This window comes from Lampris incognitus, chromosome 3 (assembly GCF_029633865.1).
Source record: "Lampris incognitus isolate fLamInc1 chromosome 3, fLamInc1.hap2, whole genome shotgun sequence".
Taxonomy (NCBI): domain Eukaryota; kingdom Metazoa; phylum Chordata; class Actinopteri; order Lampriformes; family Lampridae; genus Lampris; species Lampris incognitus.
In genome coordinates, this window is record NC_079213.1 from 14,155,753 (window position 1) to 14,176,090 (window position 20,338).

The following is a 20,338-nucleotide window of genomic DNA, read 5'->3' on the forward strand; positions in this document are numbered from 1 at the left end:
CTTTCTCTCAGGTTGACTGGCTGATGGCTGCTGCTTCAATAGAAAACCAGTAGAGTCACAGTAGAGTAATGGTAGAATCACCATGCAGTTTAGTGAGCAAAATAACTCAAAAACTAGAATTCACTGTGGGTTGAGTGAATTGACGAACTCCAGTTAATGCAGCAGCTAGAAACAATGTGGAAATTACTGTATGTCTTCATTTTTATTTGGCTGTGTGTTTAATCGCATGCCCGTCAAATCATAAGTCTGTCTTGTGACTGCTTATTTATTCAGTCACCACTGTCACTACATCTTCTAACTACTTATCTGGTCACATTGACCAACACACAGTGAATACTACATTGTAAAAGTCATTGACAGAAAGAGATGGGTTGCAATCCAGATGTTATACCATTGGCACCATGTTGCCCAAACCTCTCTTGAACAAAAAAAGATGCAAACACATGAATCGTTATGCAAACACCGTTATAGCGTTTAATAGATTAGATGCAGAAATCTTTGTAAGGATGGAAACGATATCTCCGCTGTGTGTTTTTAGTTACTTTTACATGAGGGCACAGCATCATTTGAAATACAAGTTAAAGTTAAGGTAGAAATAGTGGAGATGCAAAAGCAGGGGCAGATCTTAGTAAATTGTGGCCCCATTTTAAGAAATAATGTATTGACTTAGATTTCAACAGAATTTGAATAGAAAAAAAAGGCTGATAGCTGAAAAGAAAGATGACAGATGACCTCCTGTTCCTGCAAGCAATTAATGAATTAATAGAATACAGAGGTAGATGTGTGCCAATTCTTAAACTATCAATACTGCCCCCCCCCCACACACAAACACATCTCTGTCTCTGAACAATGGCTCTTGACAATGATAGTGGTTGCAGACCTCTGGCCGAGAGCTCTGCTAACCTTTCATGCTGTGAAATGCTATGCTATGCTAGCTAGGCTGTGCTATGCGTGTAACCAACCTGCTCCTCTCTCTATTTTTTGCATGAGGCTCTAAACTAGTATCTGGAGTGGTTTGCTCGAGAGGGATGTATGCCTGGGCTAATGGCTAAATAAACAACACAGCTGAGTTTGCTTTATGGTTTGGGTCCATTCTTTTTTCAGTCACTTTATTAAGATGATGAAGGATGAATGAAGGATTCTGACAGCTTTGGCGATGATACATTTTTCTTTATACTATTGTTTTTTCATTATTCGACTTAACAGAAAGAGAAATGACCCCAACACTCAGGTACAGTATTGGACCTATATACTGTATTAATGGAGGTTAACACAGCACTGCATTTCTAGATGTGTGTCTGACAGACTGCTTTGCTTTCCAGGAGAAAATGACGATGTAAGCCTGTTCCAAGTTTTTCATACTGTCTGGCAGCATCTATTTAAAAACCAAAAAAACAAAACAAAAAAAAAACACCTAAGTGTCCTAAAATTGCATCTATCATAATTATTGTGGCTGTATTTGTAGAAGTAGCCATTTTGGAAGACTGCAGCCTGTTTGGTCTGAAATGTCTTTGTTTATTTCATTTAGGCAGGGAAAGCAAATTGGTATTGCTCTCCTTTCCTTGCAACAACGATTGTGTTTTGCCCTTGAGCAAGCCACTGTAACCCACAATAGTCCCGTGTTTCTGCTCAGTGTCCAGCAGTAGAAGGCTGTGGTTTTACAGGGTGATGGAGCAAGAGTGGTACCTCCACCATAATTGTGTCCTTAATTTTGGCTAAGACTTAAATATGCAGTCTCAAGAGAGCACTCAGTTAGATAAGTGTATCTTAGTGCCTTTTAGCAAAAAGATATCATAACACTAAGCCTCTCCCCCCCACCTTCTTTCTCTCTTTTTTCCTTGCTCACTCGCTCGCTCGCTCGCTCGCTCAGATGGACCAGGCGAAGCAGGATCTGAGTCGTAAAGACAGCGAGCTGCTGGCCCTCAGGACCAAGCTGGAGACTCTGAACAATCAGTTCTCAGATAGTAAACAACACGTAGAGGTCCTCAAAGAGTCACTGACCGCCAAGGAGCAGCGAGCCGCTATCCTACAGACCGAGGTACAGTAATGCTGTTAAATACCACCACCACTACTGTTGTTACCACTACAACTGCAACAACTACTACTACTTAAACTACCACAACAACTTAAATGTTACAACAATAAAACTTACTGTTGTCTGGTGACTTTGAGATTACCTTCATGACATTTAATGCCATGAAGGTAACCTAAAAGTCACCGAAAACCAAGGAACAACCAGCTATACTACAGACTGTGATACCACCACCACCACGACTGCTACTACGACCACCCAAGAATTGTAAACTGGCATGTAGATATCCTGAAAAAAAACAACAAAAAAATCCAGGGGCATCTGGGTAGTGTAGCTGTCTATTCTGTTGCCTAACCGACCAAGCCTGAGGCAACACGGGGCTCTCTGGTTCCAATCCCCGTGTTGCCTCAGGCTTGGTCGGGCGTCCCTACTGACACAACTGGCTGTGTCTGCAGGTGGGAAGCCGGATGTGGGTATGTGTCCTGGTCACTGCACTAGCGCCTCCTCTGGTCGGTCGGGGCGCTTGGTCAGGGGGGAGGGGGAACTGGGGGGAATAGCGTACATCCTCCTGGTGAAATGCCTCACTGTCAGGTGAAAAGAAGCGTCTGGCGACTCCACATGTATCGGAGGAGCCATGTGGTAGTCTGCAGCCCTCCCCGGATCGGCAGAGGGGCTGGCGCAGCGACCGGGATGGCTCGGAAGAGTGGGGTAATTAGCTGAGTGCAACTGGGGAGAAAAAAAAATCCATGACAACCTAGGAACAAAATGCTTTACTTACAAATTAACTTACAGTAATACAAACTGCGTCATAATACTGCGTCATAATACTCTAGATATGACTACTAGTACAATCTGAGAGCAATAAAACGTATGCCATTGTTTTTAAGTAGTCACTCACTGCCAGAAAAGAAAAAATCTGGTCTATTGCAACATGTCGGCAGTCAGGCTCAAATTCTGCTATCTTTTCTGGGTGCAGTCCATCTGCTTTGTGCGCGTAAGTGGGTAAAAGCAAGTCAGACCTATATAGATAAGCACAGCTGCAGGAGCCACATTGCATACAGCCATTTTCAGAACAAGTGTGGATATACAGTGACATGATCTCATAAAGTCTCATCTTTAGAATTACATCTCCAAAATCCCATTAAAATGACAAATCCAACCATCGCCACTCACAGTAAAACAACAGTAACCTGCTGTGCCACAGACTAACATTATTACTGTTGCACCCAAAACTACTTCTAGCAAAAAAAATAAATAATAATGTTAAAGTGCATCTAGACAGTGAGTCAGCGACATCCTCAAAACAGACTTATTATATTACAGACAGTGTGTGTGTACCCATGTAAAGAAAACGAGTTTTGAGGACAGATAGAATGAACTGAATTAAACCAACAGGCAACGACAATCACTATGGAACTAAATTAGAACTTTTATTGTAGTAGACAACACACAAACACATGGATGAATACACACTTTAGTCACAATTACAGTCACCTGTACATCGAATCTGTGTGTGTGTGTGTCTGTGGCTAGGTGGACGCGCTGCGTCTCCGTCTGGAGGAGAAGGAGTCCCTCCTCAGTAAGAAGAGCCAGCAGATCTCAGAGCTGACAGAGGAGAAGGGCACGCAGAGCGGCGAGATCACGGACCTGAAAGACATGCTGGATGTCAAGGAGCGCAAAGTCAACGTGCTGCAGAAGAAGGTACTAGGAACCACACAACAAGCACACGAGGAGACAAAAACCCACACACAGACATTCACATGGGATATCTCCAAGGAAAGGAATGTAAATCTCTCACAGAGAGAGAGAGAGAATATGTTGGCTAGGTAGACACATACACTTGCACACACACAAACACAGACACATGTACACAAACACACTTATCTGACTTCGGGAGTATGGCTGAATTTCAGGGAACATGTTCAAAATGTAGCGACACAGGGATCTCTGATAAGCAAGAGTAAGAGGGTTGGAAAACACACACACAAACACACACACACACACACACACACACACACACACACACACACACACACACACACACACACACACACACACACACACACACACACACATATTAACACAAATATGCATCCACGTACACATATGTGTGAAAGTTGCTCGTGTGCACACGCTCTGCATTTAACTCTCAACTCTCAACTCATGCAGTCCTGCAGAATGCAAGCGCAATGGTGTGACCCTAAAAAAAGGCATCTTGTCATGTAGTCTTCTGACCACTAGGTGGCTGTATGACACTGGGTATTGGGAACTGATTTTGAGCAGAAACTAATTAGACACTTAGGAAAGAGGTGTTGCAGACAGACAGGTAAAGAGGCAGACAGATAGCAGACATTCATACAGTCGCAGGTGGTTAGAGATTTATTTTGCATATTGACAGTAAATGTGTGCGATTGTGTGTATGTATATTTGTCCATCCCCATGGCAATGCTGTCAGCTAGATGGATGGGCTGCAGTGACCCTTGTCTCTACAGTCTAATGTGTGCGAGCACATGGCACATGCACGCTCACACACGCACACACATGCACACATACACATTCTCTTGGACACACTTACTCTCACAAGACACATTCTAGGAGAGAGAGAGAGAAGGGAGAGAGAGAGAGAGACTAAGACAGAGAGTGAAAAGCAGGAATAACTTGATGAATGTTGAAGGGATGGATGGATACATGAATGAATGAGTGGGGGGTTTGTCATAAGAAAGCATAAAGAAAACAGTTGTTTAGCGCTGCATGGATGATAGTGCAATATGCTGTCCTTGGATCCCCCTGACTTCAAATGGATTGTGTATCTGGGTACAGAATCACAGCACTATTTCTTCATCCTCTCTTTCTTTTTCTCCAGTTCTCTCTCTCTCTCTCTCTCGCTAGCCCTCACTTTCTCCCTGTGCTGTTTCCACCTCCCTGTTGTCAGAGAGAGGCCAGTTGTCATTTGCATGAAGAGAGAGTGAGAGAGGCTACCTGATGCAGCCGGTCAAACAGACGGCCGTGATGCCAGACGGACAGACGGACAGACAGACAGACGGATAGGTTGTCAGACAGATTGCCAGACAACGATAAAAGAAAAAAGGAAAGGGGAGGAGAGAGACAGAGTGAATGTGTTTGAAATCAGATGCATACTAATGAGTTCCTCTCGTTCAATAAATGATGACCCCTGCCTACTTCAAATAGAATGGGATTCACTGTCTGGGAGAGAGAGGGAGGGAGAGAGAGAGAGAAAAAGAGAGAGACAGAGGGACACAAGAGAAAGAGAGACAGGGAGACCAGAGAAAGAGAGAGACAGAGAGAGACCAGAGAGAGAGAGACAGACCAGAGAGAGAGAGACAGAGGGAGACCAGAGAGAGAGAGACAGACCTGAGAGAGAGAGACAGAGGGAGACCAGAGAAAGAGAGCGAGACAGAGGGAGACCAGAGAAAGAAAGCGAGACAGAGGGAGACCAGAGATAGAGAGGGAGAGCGAGAGACGAGAGGGAGACCAGAGAGAGAGAGAGAGACAGAGGGATACCTGAGAAAGAGAGAGAGTGAGACATGCAATCCTTGTGAGAAGGAGTAATGAGAGAGATTTGGAGAGAGATAGAAAAAGGGGATGAATTCTTTATCTCGCCTGCACATTTGTCATTCCCCTTTCCCTCTTCTTTCAGAGTAAATATATGTTATGTTTAAACATATGAATTAACTAGAAGTATCCCTGTCTCTTTTTCCTGTCTCCTTTCCCGTGGCTATACGAAGACAACGCACATGTTAAATTTCCAGCTCAGTCATTTAGCTGACAACCTCCATGCCCAAGGGCACATTTGCGGGGCACTCGGCCATCACTGGTATCGAGGCTGAGCCCCTCCAGTTGTCTCCGGCCCAAACCTCCCCCCCACCCTCCCTCCATACGTGTTGATCCGGCATCCTCTGTGACTGATGAGATGTAGATATGACAGCATGACATGAGTCTCTTTTGTTTCCTCCCTACACATTCTCTCCCCCCACCTCCTCTTCCTCCTGCCTCCCTCATCGCCATCCACGTCCTCACTATCAACGTTTCTCTAACTCACTTTCTGCTTCCTGCCCTTAAGATGAACACGTGATTTTTGTGATTATATTTAACTGTCATTTGTGTCAGAATATATTTTTGTGGAGGAATCATGTGGTATTACTCTCTCTCTCTCTCTCTAGCTGTGTGTGTGTGTGTGTGTGTGTGTGTGTGTGTGTGTGTGTGTGTGTGTGTGTGTGTGTGAACCTATGCTTAGCATCCAGCAGTTGTCAGATTGAAGAAGTGCAGATAGGATCAAAGAGTCTCACTCGGTCTCAATGTCAAGTGCGTGTGAGAGCACAAGAGATATTTCTTTGTCAGTGCCGGTGAAGGTTACATGGTCTTTGTTGCAAAGTATCTGTGTGTGTGTGTGCGTGTGTGTGTGTGTGTGTGTGTGTGTGTGTGTTTATGTTTATGATGGCGAGCGAGAGAGTGAGTAGGAGAGATAGAGGGACACAAGGAGCTGTCAGTCAAGCTGTCAGGTGGACAGTTGATTAATGTAGTGCTGGAAATTTTCCGGAGACCTTCTCCTCATGCACGCGCACACACACACACACACACACACACACACACACACACAGTCATATACATACAGACTCATGTCCACAGACACTCACAAGGCCCCCCTCCCCCCATTCACTCACATACACACACTTTCTCTGACACACACTTAGTCAAACACACACAAACTGTGTGCTACAGTAAATGAAGGTGTCCCAGCGGAGTCTGTCCACCTGCTCGTGTCAGAGGTCACATACCAGTCTGAGTCTTTTTCCTTGGATGTTGGTTTCTGTGGCAGGCTGTTAATCTCTAGTTTAACTCCTCTCTGAGAGGAAGAGGAGGGAGAGAGAGAGCCAGAGAGAGGATGAGGGAGAGTAATAATTCTACTTTACTACCTAGATGCACTCATAACAGGGCAGTACATAAGATCCCACAACTCCTTCGTCTCCTCTGCCATCTGTTCTCTCTCTCACTCTCTCTGTCTCTCATTTACCTCATTCCTTATTTGTCATCTCTGTACTGACATTTTGTTCCGTTCATTCTTTTAATGAAGAATGTAAAGTCGACAATTTTTTTTTTTTATCTTAAACTTTCTCTTGGCTACTTTTTCGCTCACACACACACACACACACACACACACACACACACACACACACACACACACTTACTCGGGTTTTGGGGTAAGGGTCAGTTCTTTTGTTATTTCTGCTGATTCTGTGTTTCAGCAGAAAACTAATCTGCTACCAAATCGCTGTGAGAGGAAATAGAAGAGAGATAGAGAGGGAGACAGGAAAAACAAAATGGGGAGAGAGGGAGAGATGGGGAGAGGGAGGGGTGATATGTGGGGCCCTGAATGGAAGCGGAGGGAAAAAGAGAGGGAGAGATACAGTTGTGGGTGTGAATAGCTCATTTTATGGTATATTGTGGACTTAAGCTGGGTGTTAAAAGAAGGTTTCCAAAACGTGTGTCATGTAAGGGACCTTCACGCAGCCACGTTGCGTGCAGCCGAGACGGCCGTTGTTGTTGCACTATCTCACACCGGGCTCACTTCGACCACAACGAAACACTCGTAGAAGTTGTGTGAGAGGACTTAACATTTAGATCCCTGCTCTGGACACGGGCTTGCACTCCCCTTCCAATAATCCCCTATCAATGTTTGATACTAACAAATTAAAATCCGATTTTCTGGATTATAAACAGCCGCCTCGGTGACCTGATCTGTGTCACGCTTTAATTTGGAGCAGCTTTCTGGTTCTCAGTTTTGTTTTTTTTCCCCCCCCATAAAATGCATTACTTACTAAAGGGGTGATGTCAGTGATGTGTAAAAAGAAAACTTTTTTGCACAAAAATCTGTTGCTCTTCACTTTTTTGAGCTATATTCCCATCGCGCTCTCTCTCTCTCTCTCTCTCTCTCTATATATATATATAGTATATATATATAGTGTGTGTGTGTGTGTGTGTGTGTGTGTGTGTGTGTGTGTGTGTGTGTGTGTGTGTGTGTGTGTGTGTGTGTGTGTTTAGGGGGGAGCTGTTGAATTCATCAGAGAAGTTCAGCAACCATGTACTCAAATTTTGCACTGAAACTCAGTCAATTTGTCCATCTCTCTTTTTGTTTGTATCTCTTTCTCTCTCTCTCTCTCCATCTCCAGATAGAGAACCTGCAGGATCAGCTGAGGGATAAAGACAAACAGCTGGGCGGCCTGAAGGAGCGAGTCAAATCTTTACAGACAGACACCTCTAACACTGACACAGCACTGGGAACACTGGAGGAGGCTCTGGCTGAAAAGGTACATACACACACACACACACACACACACACACACACACACACACACACACACACACACACACACACACACACACACACACACCTAGGGACAATTTAGTACGGCCAATTCACCTGACCTACATGTCTTTGGACTGTGGGAGGAAACCGGAGCCCCCGGAGGAAACCCACGCAGACACGGGGAGAACATGCAAACTCCACACAGAGGATAACCCGGGACGACCCACCAAGGCTGGACTACCCCGGGGCTCGAACTCAGAACCTTCTTGCTGTTAGGCGACCGCGCTAACCACTGCGCCATCATGCCACCCCCTGTCTGTGCAGTCAATGCAATTCTTACCGTGTCTTGTCAACGATTATTTTGCTAATATTTGTCAAAAACTGAAGCGGCAAGACACAACCTCTCAGCCAGTTGTGCACACACACACACACACACACACATTCATATAGTGCACCTGGGGGTGGGACTGATACAGACAGATAGGCACGTTTGTCCGTCATCATGCTCACGTTGTTTTGAATCGGACACTAGTGGCTAGTGAATGTGCACGCATAGACAATCGCAACTTGTTGATCAGAACTATTTTATTAGAATCAGAAGTTAATATATCAGAGTAACCGGCTGGACTTACATGAGTACTCGGCTGTTTGGCCGGCAGCAGCTGGTGCTTATGGAAAGCTGTTATGATCAGATCAGCTCAAGTCAGCCGGGGGTAAGTGCAGTCTATGAAGTGTGCCTGCATTAGTGAGACAGTACAGCCCAGCCAGTAGACACGTCATGCCCACATCCAGATGCTAAACGTGTTGCAGGTCAGGTGGAAGGGTGGTCTTTACTCAGACTCACCCAGCTCTCTGTTTTTATGTTCAAAGCACTCACACGTAAGCCTGCAGCAAAGCAACTCGCTGTTTCTGATGCGTCTGACTTTCCAAATTTGTTTTTATAGCCCCCCCCCAAATTGTACCTGGACAATTACCTCACTCTTCTGAGCCGTCCCGGTCGCTGCTCCACCCCCTCCGCTGATCCGGGGAGGGCTGCAGACTACCACATGCCTCCTCTGATACATGTGGAGTCACCAGCCGCTTCTTTTCACCTGACAGTGAGGAGTTTGGCCAGGGGGACATAGCTCATGGGAGGATCACACTATTCCCCCCAGTTCCCCCTCCCCCCCGAACAGGTGCCCCGACCATCCAGAGGAGGCAATAGTGTAGCGACCGGGACACATACCCACATTCGGCTTCCCACCCACAGACATGGCCAAATGTGTCTGTAGGGACGCCCGACCAAGCCGGAGGTAACACGGGGATTCGAACCGCTGATGCCCGTGTTGGTAGGCAGCGGAATAGACCGCTATGCTACCTGGATGCCCCTGGTAGTTGTTTTTTGATGACAAAAGTGTGTCGAAATGACAGTAGAATGAAAACTGAGATCTGATCACAGTGCAGACATAGTGCAGACACTCTGCCGTCAGCCAGAAGTCATGCACTGCACACCGGGTATAAATGCAAAGGCTGTGATGAGATTGCTCATCATCCACATATCATATGTCCACTAGCATCCAGATACAGATGAGACCAGGTGTAAATGGGGGTCTAAGAGTTGTATAGACATGTACGCCCAAGTTGTCCAAGTCCCACAAGTAGAGCCATAAAGCCATAACAGCATTCAATTCTGAATAACGAAAGTATAACCAGAAACCACATGGTGAGCTTTTTTTTCTCCAAAGCATTTCAATCCTCCTATTCATACACATCTAAAGGTCTGAGATGTCAACGGGCGTCCCAACGGGGATGAGATTTGAAGAGCGGGACCTCGATCAATAACCAAACAGTTTATCATTCATGATTCCTCGCCCTGCGTTTAGCTGAGACGTTGACCTTTATTGTAGTTGTGCTGCTGATGTTCACACAGCCACTCCTATGCTCCGCCAGGCCGCGCCGAGACCCTCAGGAAGTAATGAATTATGGAGGGTCCAGTGTAAGGGCCCTGCAATTGTGCGTGCGTGCGTGCGTGCGTGCGTGCGCGTGTGTGTGTGTGTGTATGTGTGTGTGTTTGACTGTCTTTCTCACACTCGAATATACACAGAAATAGACAGCGACAGAGAGGAAATGGGTCCAGGCAGTATTAATTGTCCAGTGACTGGGCTCCAGTGACTAATATTCGGGGTGTCAGCTTGATGTGTGAGTGTTGGCTGGCTGTGGTGGCCCACAACCCCCATTGGAATTACACTGTTTTTTTTTTTTTGTTTTTTTTTTAACTTTCACTTGTTGTTTCTGCCGTTTTTGTTTTTTTTCTGTTAGCTTGATTTCTTTCTTTTTTCCCCTTCTTTCTTTCTTTATCACTTTCTCTTTTGTTCTTCCCTTCTTTATCTCATTCTTTCAATCTTTTGTGTTTTTTTTTCTTTATCTCTTTTTCCAGTCTTTTCTTTCTCACACACATGGTGTAACAGTACTTCATGTTTCAAATCGGTTTGCTTCATTTGATTCCCGCAGTTCATTGCTGTAGGTCACACATGTTTACACACACACACATGTACTCGTGTACATGCACACACACACACACGTATGTGCTATGGACAGCCAACATATACATTTTGCTGCCATTGTGTATATGAACTTTTGACTGAGTCGGCCTCTATGGTGTTTCAAAGCGAGAATGTCTGTAATGTTTTAGTGGTTGTGAGGACTTAATCTCATGCCAGAATGTATTATGAGTCTAAAATCACTGCTGGCTGTTAAATCCTGTCAAAGTTGCCATAGACATAAACTTTAATATGACTGTTATTAGTATAGGAATTTGATACCAAGTGACTGGGAATGACTCTTTTTGCTATGAGGTGATTTTATCCTCTCCGCCCCCCCCCCTCTCGCCCAAATTTTATTTGTATTTCTGTCACCTTTCCTCCCCTTTGATCCCGCTCTCTTTCGATTCCCACTATCTCCCTTATTCTCTCTCTTTCTACCCCCTCATCTCCAACCGTTTTCCCCCCCATCTTCCTCTGCCCTTAACATTGTCCACACCTCTCTCTCTCCCATCACCCATTCCTCTTTGTCTCCCCCACCCTTTACTCTTACTCCTCTTTTCCATCAATTCTGCATCACTCCACTGCATATTTGCCTCTTAACTCCTTCCTTCTTCCTCTCTCTCTCTCTCTCTCTCTCTCTCTCGCTCGCTCGCACGCTCTCTCTCTCTCTACCCCCCCCCCCCCCAGGAGCGAATCATCGAACGGCTGAAAGAGCAGCGGGAGAGGGAGGAGAGGGAAAAGGGGGAAGAGATGGACTCCAACAAGAAGGAGTTGAAGGAGCTGAGGCAGAAGGTCTCCCAGCTGCAGGCTGACCTGGCTGACCGAGAGGTACCTTTTTTTTTCTTTTTTTTTTTTTTAGTTACCAGCTTCTTTTTTTCTTTTTTTTACTTTCTCGTGTACACAGATACGGTACATATGCTCTTTTATACCCTCACAAAGGTACTGGACTATATAGACAGCACATATAAACATCAATAGACACTCTCAAACACACACAGTTGAAGGCCCCCCCCCCCCGGCTCTCTCAAACAAGCTTCAACCTGAATAATAATAAATGGAAAGGTCCATGGTCTATTATTATTATTATTATTATTATTATTTTGTCTAAGGTCTCAACATTGAGTAACGACAATCAAAAAGGTTTCCTTGGCAACAATGTGCAGCTTCCACAGCCATGGAAACAGTGCATGGTCCAGACTTCTTCTTGCTAGGACCAACTGGGCTTGTTTCCACACACGTATACACATGCTAGAGGATGTAGATTAAAAATGAAAGAGGAGCAACCATCGCAGGGAGCTGGTACTTTGTCAGCACCGGCTCCTCTATATTCCCTCAGCAGTGGTAAACCACAACGACAAGAGTGGTACCACTGCCCCCTGCCAGAGGAAAGGATAAACATTATAATTGTAAAACAACCAGAACCAAAAATTACCCCTAAACCACTACTGCAACGAAACGATGGCGAAAACACTCAGATTACTACAAACTGGACCCAGCCTGGGAAAACTCTGAGTCTGATGCTGGAGTCTTCACTGTGCTCCTTTTTAAAGTAAAAAGGTACATACAGTCACACACGTACGTGCACATAATTTGTGCACAGAAGCATGGAAAGTCTCCGTTCATACATGCACGGCATGGGCACGTGCATGTTAACATGTGCAGCGACACAAAATCGCACATACTCGCATGTACACACGTAGGCAGGCTTCTTTCTGTCGCTCTTTGCTTTTAATTGTGTTGCTCTTCAAAACAAAGCAAGTTGGCGGACAAAAGGAAAAGAGCCGTCCATGTCTTCCAGACTCGAGGAGATTCACTGTGGATTTCCTCTCCCCTTATCCTCTCCTCAACGGTCCCTAAATATGGATAATTTTTTAATCCTTTGTGGATCTAGCAAAGGGGTATTTATGCATAAGGTTTTTCCCAGCCCCTCCCTGCCTCAGGTTGGTGCATGTGTGCTTGTTCGGGGCTGACCAGTGCAACCACGTCATTACACTTCTGGCCACAGCAAATCTAGAGGAGCAGTTGAATGTTAACAGAGTTGACCTCAGTGGTAATTGTTTGGGGAGTATACGGATTGAAGGGGATTACAGAGACCAAATCGAAGACGGAGAGAGGGAAGAAATGATCTGGTGCTGAGAAACTGTGAACGTGAATCATAGAAAAGGGAAAATGTCTCCCAATCTGTTTATATATATGAGTCCCCTCACTACCCTCCACCCCAATACTTCTCTCCACCTTCAGTCTTGTTACAATCCCATTAGCTAAATTTTGAAAATCCACGTGTTTCGCCAACATATCCCATGACACGCATTCTTTTCTTCATTCCTAAAAACCCTTTTCCGACGTGTGGTTTCGTCCAAAAACGGTAATATATACACGTTCCTAAAAATAATCATCCTTGGGTGTAACTAGCTATGTCTCTCTGACCGGATCGCCGTCAAACGTGATGCTCTGTAGTCTGCATGCATTGGTATTGTCAGTCGAGGGTAAAATTACAGGTCTCTTTCCCGCTCTCGCTCTCTCTCGCTCTCTCGCCCTCTGTCTCTCCTCAGACATCGGTGCTGGATCTGAAGGAGAAGGCGTCCTCTCTAGCTTCAGGGGCTCTGAAGAAGGACAACAGGCTGAAGAGTTTGGAGATCAGCCTGGAGCAGAAGCGAGAAGAGTGTTTGAAACTTGAGAACCAGCTAAAGAAGGTTAGCTGGCAGACAAGACAATAGGCACAGTACACACACCCAATACCTAAAATGTCTCGTTCCGACCTTCACTCACGGTCCAGACTTGAGGGCCCAAACTCGAGCTTCAGGTGCTCGCCTCGTTCCGCCAGTTTCAACCGTTCAGTCACAGACAGGCGGCCCCGAAAACAAGAACAGGTGAAATGCGTGCGATGTTTAGACACCACGCCTCAGTGGAAAGAGGGGAACACGGGGGAAGTCCGGGGCGTGATATTCCACTTTGCTAACAGGAAGGGTAAAGGAGTCACGACAAGTGAACGCAACCCTGGAAATCCTCAATCCACACTTTGAATAGAAATAGGAAGCGAATGTAGACACGCATAACTCTACAAATCCTGAACAGACACGCACACAATGAGGCAACAAGAAGTGTCTCAGACGAGGCAACAAGCTTGGTTGGTCTACCTCCTCAACCCGACGGACGCCCCAAATTAGTTTTGATTGATTAGTCGATTAGTTTAACTTGCAAACTTTGCATCACTTCTACCTTCTGCTTTGCTATTGGCCTCCATTCCACCCCTCTCCTTCTCATCGCTCCACTTTCTCCTTCTGCCTCACCTGTTTTCCAAGACAAACAACCGGCTGTGTATATGTACTCTTTATATGTGTGTGTTCCCTCCCACACAGCAGCCTATAAAACTCTGTGTGTGTGTGTTTGTGTGTGTGTGTGTGTGATGGCTCGCTGACAACCTTACAGCCGTTTTCAGAGTAGTGAAAACAGCCCCACCGCCACACCCTGTGTTCGTACACGCACACGGGTGGTGTCTCTTTGATTGCCTGTTTGTGTGCAGCACTTATATTGTGTTTGTGCCCCGTGCACGTGTGTGTGCATGTGCGCATGAGGGAGAGCGAGCAAGAAAGGATGTCAAGTCGGCTTTGGCGTCTCTCGATACTTGCTTTCTTCGCTCTTTTTCAGTTGGCAAAATGAGACGAAAAAAATGTATGACGTTAGTACCGCAGTGTGTGTGTGTGTGTGTGTGTGTGCGCACGCGCGGGCGTGCGTGTGCACGAGTGTGCGAATTTTCTCTCTGTTGTTACAGATGCCGACATCTTTCTGTCTGTCTTCTTCTCTTTCTCCTCTTTCCTCAGATATCTCCCCTTTGCCTTGATCTCGCCAGTCGTGGCATCACATCTCTCACTCTCTCTTTCTCTCTTTTCCTTTGGTTTCTCTCTCTGTCCGTCTCTCTCTCTCTCTCTCCTCTCCCGTCTTTCCCTCTGCCATGTTTGTCTTTTCCAAACCGATTTTGATACAATAAAGTCAGACATTTGAACATTTCCTCTCCCCACACACACACACACACACACACACACAACTGTAAAGACGTTTGTCTACATCCAAAACTAATAGAGTTTATGCGCAGTGGACCGAGGACACACACACACACACACACACACACACACACACCCCCACCCACCCACCCAGGCTTACCCGTGCACACACACGCAGACAGGCGGTTGGTCAAACAAATTAAGGTAATGCACATTGCACGAACCCGTGCACACACCAACGTGCGTGCACATAAAACACACAGACACTTACAAGCACAAACTGTGAAATGTACCAAGAACAACATTTTAGCCACAAACACACACACGGAGTTGGTTATTCTCTCCCAAGAGCAACATTTCTAGCTGGGAAGCACACACAGCTGTTCAAACCTCTAAGCTCATGTTTTCTTTCTCTTTATTTCGTCTCTTTCTTCTGTCTTTTCTTCTTTGTCTCGTCCTGTCCGGCGTGTCGTCTCTGGCCGCACAGTAAAGGACAGGGACCGCACCTCAACACAGCGCACAGCCTCCTTTTTGTTTACCTGGTAGCTTAGAGCCCCTTTTGAAGAAACTAGGACATCATAAAAAAATAAAATGTTGGAAAAAAAAAGTGTAGGGCTGACCAACGAAATATGAAAATAGATTCTTTTCATGAAAAAAAAAAGAGTGAATAATATTCAGTCTTTTATCGTTTGTATATTTTGGGTTGCTCAGCGTTGGAGTTAGAAGTGGCCAGAGTATCTTGTGTGTTCGACAGGTGTTCTTTTAAAATGCATGTGTGTGTGTACATGGGTGGGTGTGGGTTCGTCCGTGTGTGTGTGTGTGTTTATTTGTGTCAGACTGGATGAGGTAAAAGTCTTGGCCATCATTATGGGAACCAGCCCAACCCCTTGACACCAAATCATCCAAAGAGGGTGACTGAAATGTCACTTCCAATAATGTTACCAATAAACAGCCCCCGACACACACACATACACACACACAACACAACACACATGCACACACTTTGACACATACATCCACCACACACACCTTCACATAAAGTAATGCTGACCATTGCGTACATCTCTCATGCATTGCACTGTAGAGTCCTGCACAATCCCTGCTCTGTGTCACTGCTAACGTTCACATTTATTATTTCTATGATCTACGCGTTGTGCGCTGAAAATGTGTGTGTGCAACATGCCAGCTATTTATTTACTTTTATTTTTTGCATCTGTGAATCTGTGTTGTGATTCCTGTGTTGTAATGGTCAATGCAAATCGACCTTTAGATCTCCATCGCCAAATTTCATCTTTTTGAAAAACAAAATTCTGTATAGTCTTCATATAGTGGTCACTATGCAGTGCCTCTGAAATGTAAAGGACTCGGTCTGTTAAGATGCTATTTTTATACTACCTTCTCGTGAAACCGGCATCAGACGTTACTTGTGTGACTGGGATGTCTTCACACTAACAACCAATATTTTATATTAACGGCTAATATCTGCTTCAGGCCCAGAATGCAGCAGCCGAGTCCCAGGCAAGTGCCGAACTCTCCGATCGCATCGCCTCTCTGGAGCAGGAGGTGACCCGGCACAGAGAGGATGCCGGGAAGGCCCAGTCGGAAGTGGAACGGCTGCTGGAGATCCTGAGAGAGATGGAAAATGAAAAGAACGACAAGGATAAAAAGATCCATGAGCTGGAGAGGTGAGAGAGAGAGAGAGAGAGAGAGAGAGAGAGAGATGCTGTGGGTAGGTAGCTTCATGGATGCCGGTGATTGATATGGATGCCGTCACTGCGGATGGGTGCTATTGATCTGGAGGTGGGTAGATAATAACAATACTTAGTGGCATGAATAGAAAGATCTCCAGACTAGAGGTGAGAGAGACTGTCCTTGGAACTGTTTTGTTCTTTTTATCTGTGCCATTTACCCATCCTGCAACCGTCTCCTTTCTTAAGCTTAGTGGAAAACAAACACAAAACAACAAGCCAAGTTATGACACATTCATCTGCTATTATGAAATGAAAGCACCATAAAACATTTAGATTTTGAATTTGTCCACACTTTAAGTCTTGCTGGATGGTCCATTGCAGGGATTTTCCAGTCCTGAAGGATTTAGATTGAAGCCATATTGGGTTCTTCTGAAGTCTGTGCCAAAACTTCTTTACTATTTCTAATCCCATAGCTCTACCTTTTTCTCACCCCCCCCTTCTCTGTCCCTCCCCCCCCTCCACATCTTGACGTCTGTCTGTCTCTTTGTCTTCCCTCCTCTTGGTTCACCTTCATCTCTTCTACCTCTTGTTCATTATCCGTCTATACTAAATCATGTCTCCATGCTCCATCATCACTACTCCCTCCTCCTTAATGCTTCAATTGTCCACGCGTACACATAAATATGTGTATGTGTGAGTGTGCGTGTGTACATTGTGTGTGTGTGTGTGTGTGTGTGTGTGTGTGTGTGTGTGTGCGCGACATCCCAGGCATCCTCCTCCCCCCTCTCATCTGTGGCGTTCTCAGCAGTCACGACAACAAGCCTCTGACCCCCCTCAGCCAGTGGGCGGGCTGGTATGGGACTACCTGGGCACGTGAGTGGCTCGTGGTCCTGTCAGTCAGGCAGCCAGTCTGACCACTGCACGACAGCTCAAGTCTGCCTGTCACCGAATGGGGTATATAAGAGCACTCGTAATAGCCGCCACTCCCATGTTGAAAAGTCGCGTCAAATTGAACGGTACCCAACGGCTGCGTATGCCGTTCAGCAGCAGCAGTGGGAATGATGGCCTACCTGCTGACTTATTAGGGATGAATAGTTGCTAAATGATTCATTGTTCTTATGTTATGAGGATTCCCCATGGGAAGAAAATGACTGTGAAAATAAACAGCGCGTCAGTCAAAAACAATCATCCTTGCTTGCGGTTCTGTAAGTGATGCTCAGTCTGCTCTCTGCTTGCACAACTGACAACTGCAATGGAGTCCAGCAGAATGAGGAGTGATATAGCTTTTCACTCCATCCATGTTATTGCAAATTATTTGATAATCGACCTTTAACTCGGCTGAAAAACGATTTGCGCGCACAGATTGATACGCGTACCCATAGCCAGCTGCTGTTAAGTGTAGGGCAAGCGAAATGTTTTGAAACTTTTGTATGACTTAATTCTCCTGCAGTTTTCATCTCATATGGTAGCTATAAAAAAAAAACCAATAAAATGAAACAAGAATAAGACAATGGCTACATTGTAAGGGCTGTTTTCAAATCGTGATTTAAAGCCTTTTCCACATGGGACGGAGCTGCATACGCTCACTAACAATGACCATCTGAGCCATTACAATGACAGAGTTGCAACAACAGGCCCCGTTCCAGACACTTCACTCAGCTCACCGCCATCTTGGATCAAAAAGAAGAGTAGGCTTTTAGAGAACCATGCAAAAAAAGGGGGGAAAAAAAAGAAGAAGAAGAAACTGGGTCACAACGCAGAAAGTACAGTATGAGAGTTATTTCACTGTTCTGTCTTATCTCTGCATAGGTAGCGTTGACCCAGCATTAGTCAGCAGCTCCATCAGCCCCGTGTCTGTGCAGAGCCTCCCCTACTGTCTGCAGCTTGCTAAATGAGGCCAACGGAGAGGGCTGGGCCTGGTACCAGTGTCTGTGTCAGACTCTTCTGAGCATACATTGATTTCAGTGATGCAACTCTTTCATCATGTGGCTTTGGTGCAGAAGTTTTTCACGCTGCACTTGGTTCGTCCTCCCCCCCCCTTTTCACTTTCAGTGTCGGGTGCTCGCCTGCTCAAGTTTAACACGCTGCTGAGAGTAAAAGATGGTTTCACTTTCACCAGAGAGATGGAGAGACCATTCTTTGTTCTCTTTAAAAACAACTGCAATAACGACTCTTTATTTCTCCCGCTCTTTCTGTCTCTGTCTGTCTACCTGTCTGCCGGTGTGTCTGTCGAGCTATCTATTGCATCTGTCTGCTGTGTCTGTTTTATCGACTGCAGCTATCTGCTCCTCCCTCCCTGTCTTGTCTGTCTGTCTGTCTGTCTGTCTACGCAGGGTTCGAGTTATAATCTGAGCTTTGTTGGGGTCTCTAAAATAACCAATGTCGAGACGGAGATGGATAGATAAATAAGTCTAATGGGTACACTTTCCGAGAGAGAAAGAGAGACTTAACTGCTCATTATGTGCTCCAACACTCTCTCTTTCTCTCCCACTCTCTCTCTCTCTCTCTCTCTCTCTCTCTCTTACAATTGCATCAAGTAGATTGCGATGACCCGAAACTGTCCAAGATGTCTGCAATATTGCGACAACGAAGTTTCAACAGCGTGGTGTGCCAGCCCAGGCCCGGCGCCAGGATGAGACACACAGCAAACACTATACTACCACTTTCTTATTCATAGTGTAAAGATAATGTTGGCTGATACATGTAGTGGCTTCTTCTTCTTCCAAATGTGTTTGAACATCTGCGGCTCGCGTGCTCTCAACAGGCATAGTTATGGTACGACAGTATTCTACAGCGCCCCGTGGTGGCGAAGTGCAGCCATACTGTCTGTCATTCAGAGAATATGGTGCATTTAGATCTTTTCTTTTAGCTTATTTATCTTGTTGAGGTAAAAAATACTCATTACATTGAAAAATGCGTTATTTGTGATCCAACAGATGTATAATTTTACTGCTTTTATGGGAGCTCAGACCCTCCTTATGGGAGCTCAGACCCTCCTTATGGGAGCTCAGCTCCCACTCGCTCCCATGTAACTCGAACCCGGTGTCTATGTTTTTATCTATCTGTCTTGTCTGCTTGTCTATGATCGTGTGCCTGCCTGCCTGCCTGCCTGCCTCTCTCCCTGCCTGTTGGAGGCCTGCTTGCCTGCCTGCCTGCCTGCCTGCCTGCCTGCCTGCCTGCCTGCTTCCACATCTGTCTGTCTATCTGTCTGTCTGTCTGTCTTTCTGTTTTTCTGTCTTTCTGTCTAGTACTCGTTCCAGCCTTTTTATTTGTCTATCTATCGATCTATCTATCAATCTATCAATCTATCTATCTATCTATCTATCTATCTATCTATCTATCTATCTATCTATCTATCTATCTATCTATCTATCTATCTATCTATCTATCTATCTATCTATCTATCTATCTATCTGCTTTTTATTTGTCTATCTATCTATCTATCTGTCTGCTTTTTATTTGTCTATATATCTATCTATCTATCTGTCTGCTTTTTATTTGTCTATATATCTATCTATCTGTCTGTCTGCTTTTTATTTGTCTATCTATCTATCTATCTGTCTGTCTGCTTTTTATTTGTCTATCTATCTATCTATCTATCTATCTATCTATCTATCTATCTATCTATCTGTCTGTCTGCTTTTTATTTGTCTATCTATCTATCTATCTATCTATCTATCTATCTATCTATCTATCTATCTATCTATCTATCTATCTATCTATCTATCTATCTATCTATCTATCTGTCTGCTTTTTATTTGTCTATA

General features: G+C 45.1%; 1 protein-coding gene across 1 annotated transcript in view; it reads left to right on the top strand.

The window, feature by feature from the left end:
- The window catches only part of LOC130109178 (ELKS/Rab6-interacting/CAST family member 1-like), a 209,018-nt gene that overhangs the window by 74,662 nt on the left and 114,018 nt on the right, over nt 1–20,338 (top strand). Inside the window, exons 10-15 of the mRNA XM_056275934.1 lie at nt 1,871–2,038; nt 3,566–3,733; nt 8,221–8,358; nt 11,567–11,707; nt 13,432–13,572; nt 16,372–16,565. Coding sequence (XP_056131909.1) covers nt 1,871–2,038; nt 3,566–3,733; nt 8,221–8,358; nt 11,567–11,707; nt 13,432–13,572; nt 16,372–16,565 — 950 coding nt within the window. The remainder of the gene's footprint in view (nt 1–1,870; nt 2,039–3,565; nt 3,734–8,220; nt 8,359–11,566; nt 11,708–13,431; nt 13,573–16,371; nt 16,566–20,338) is intronic.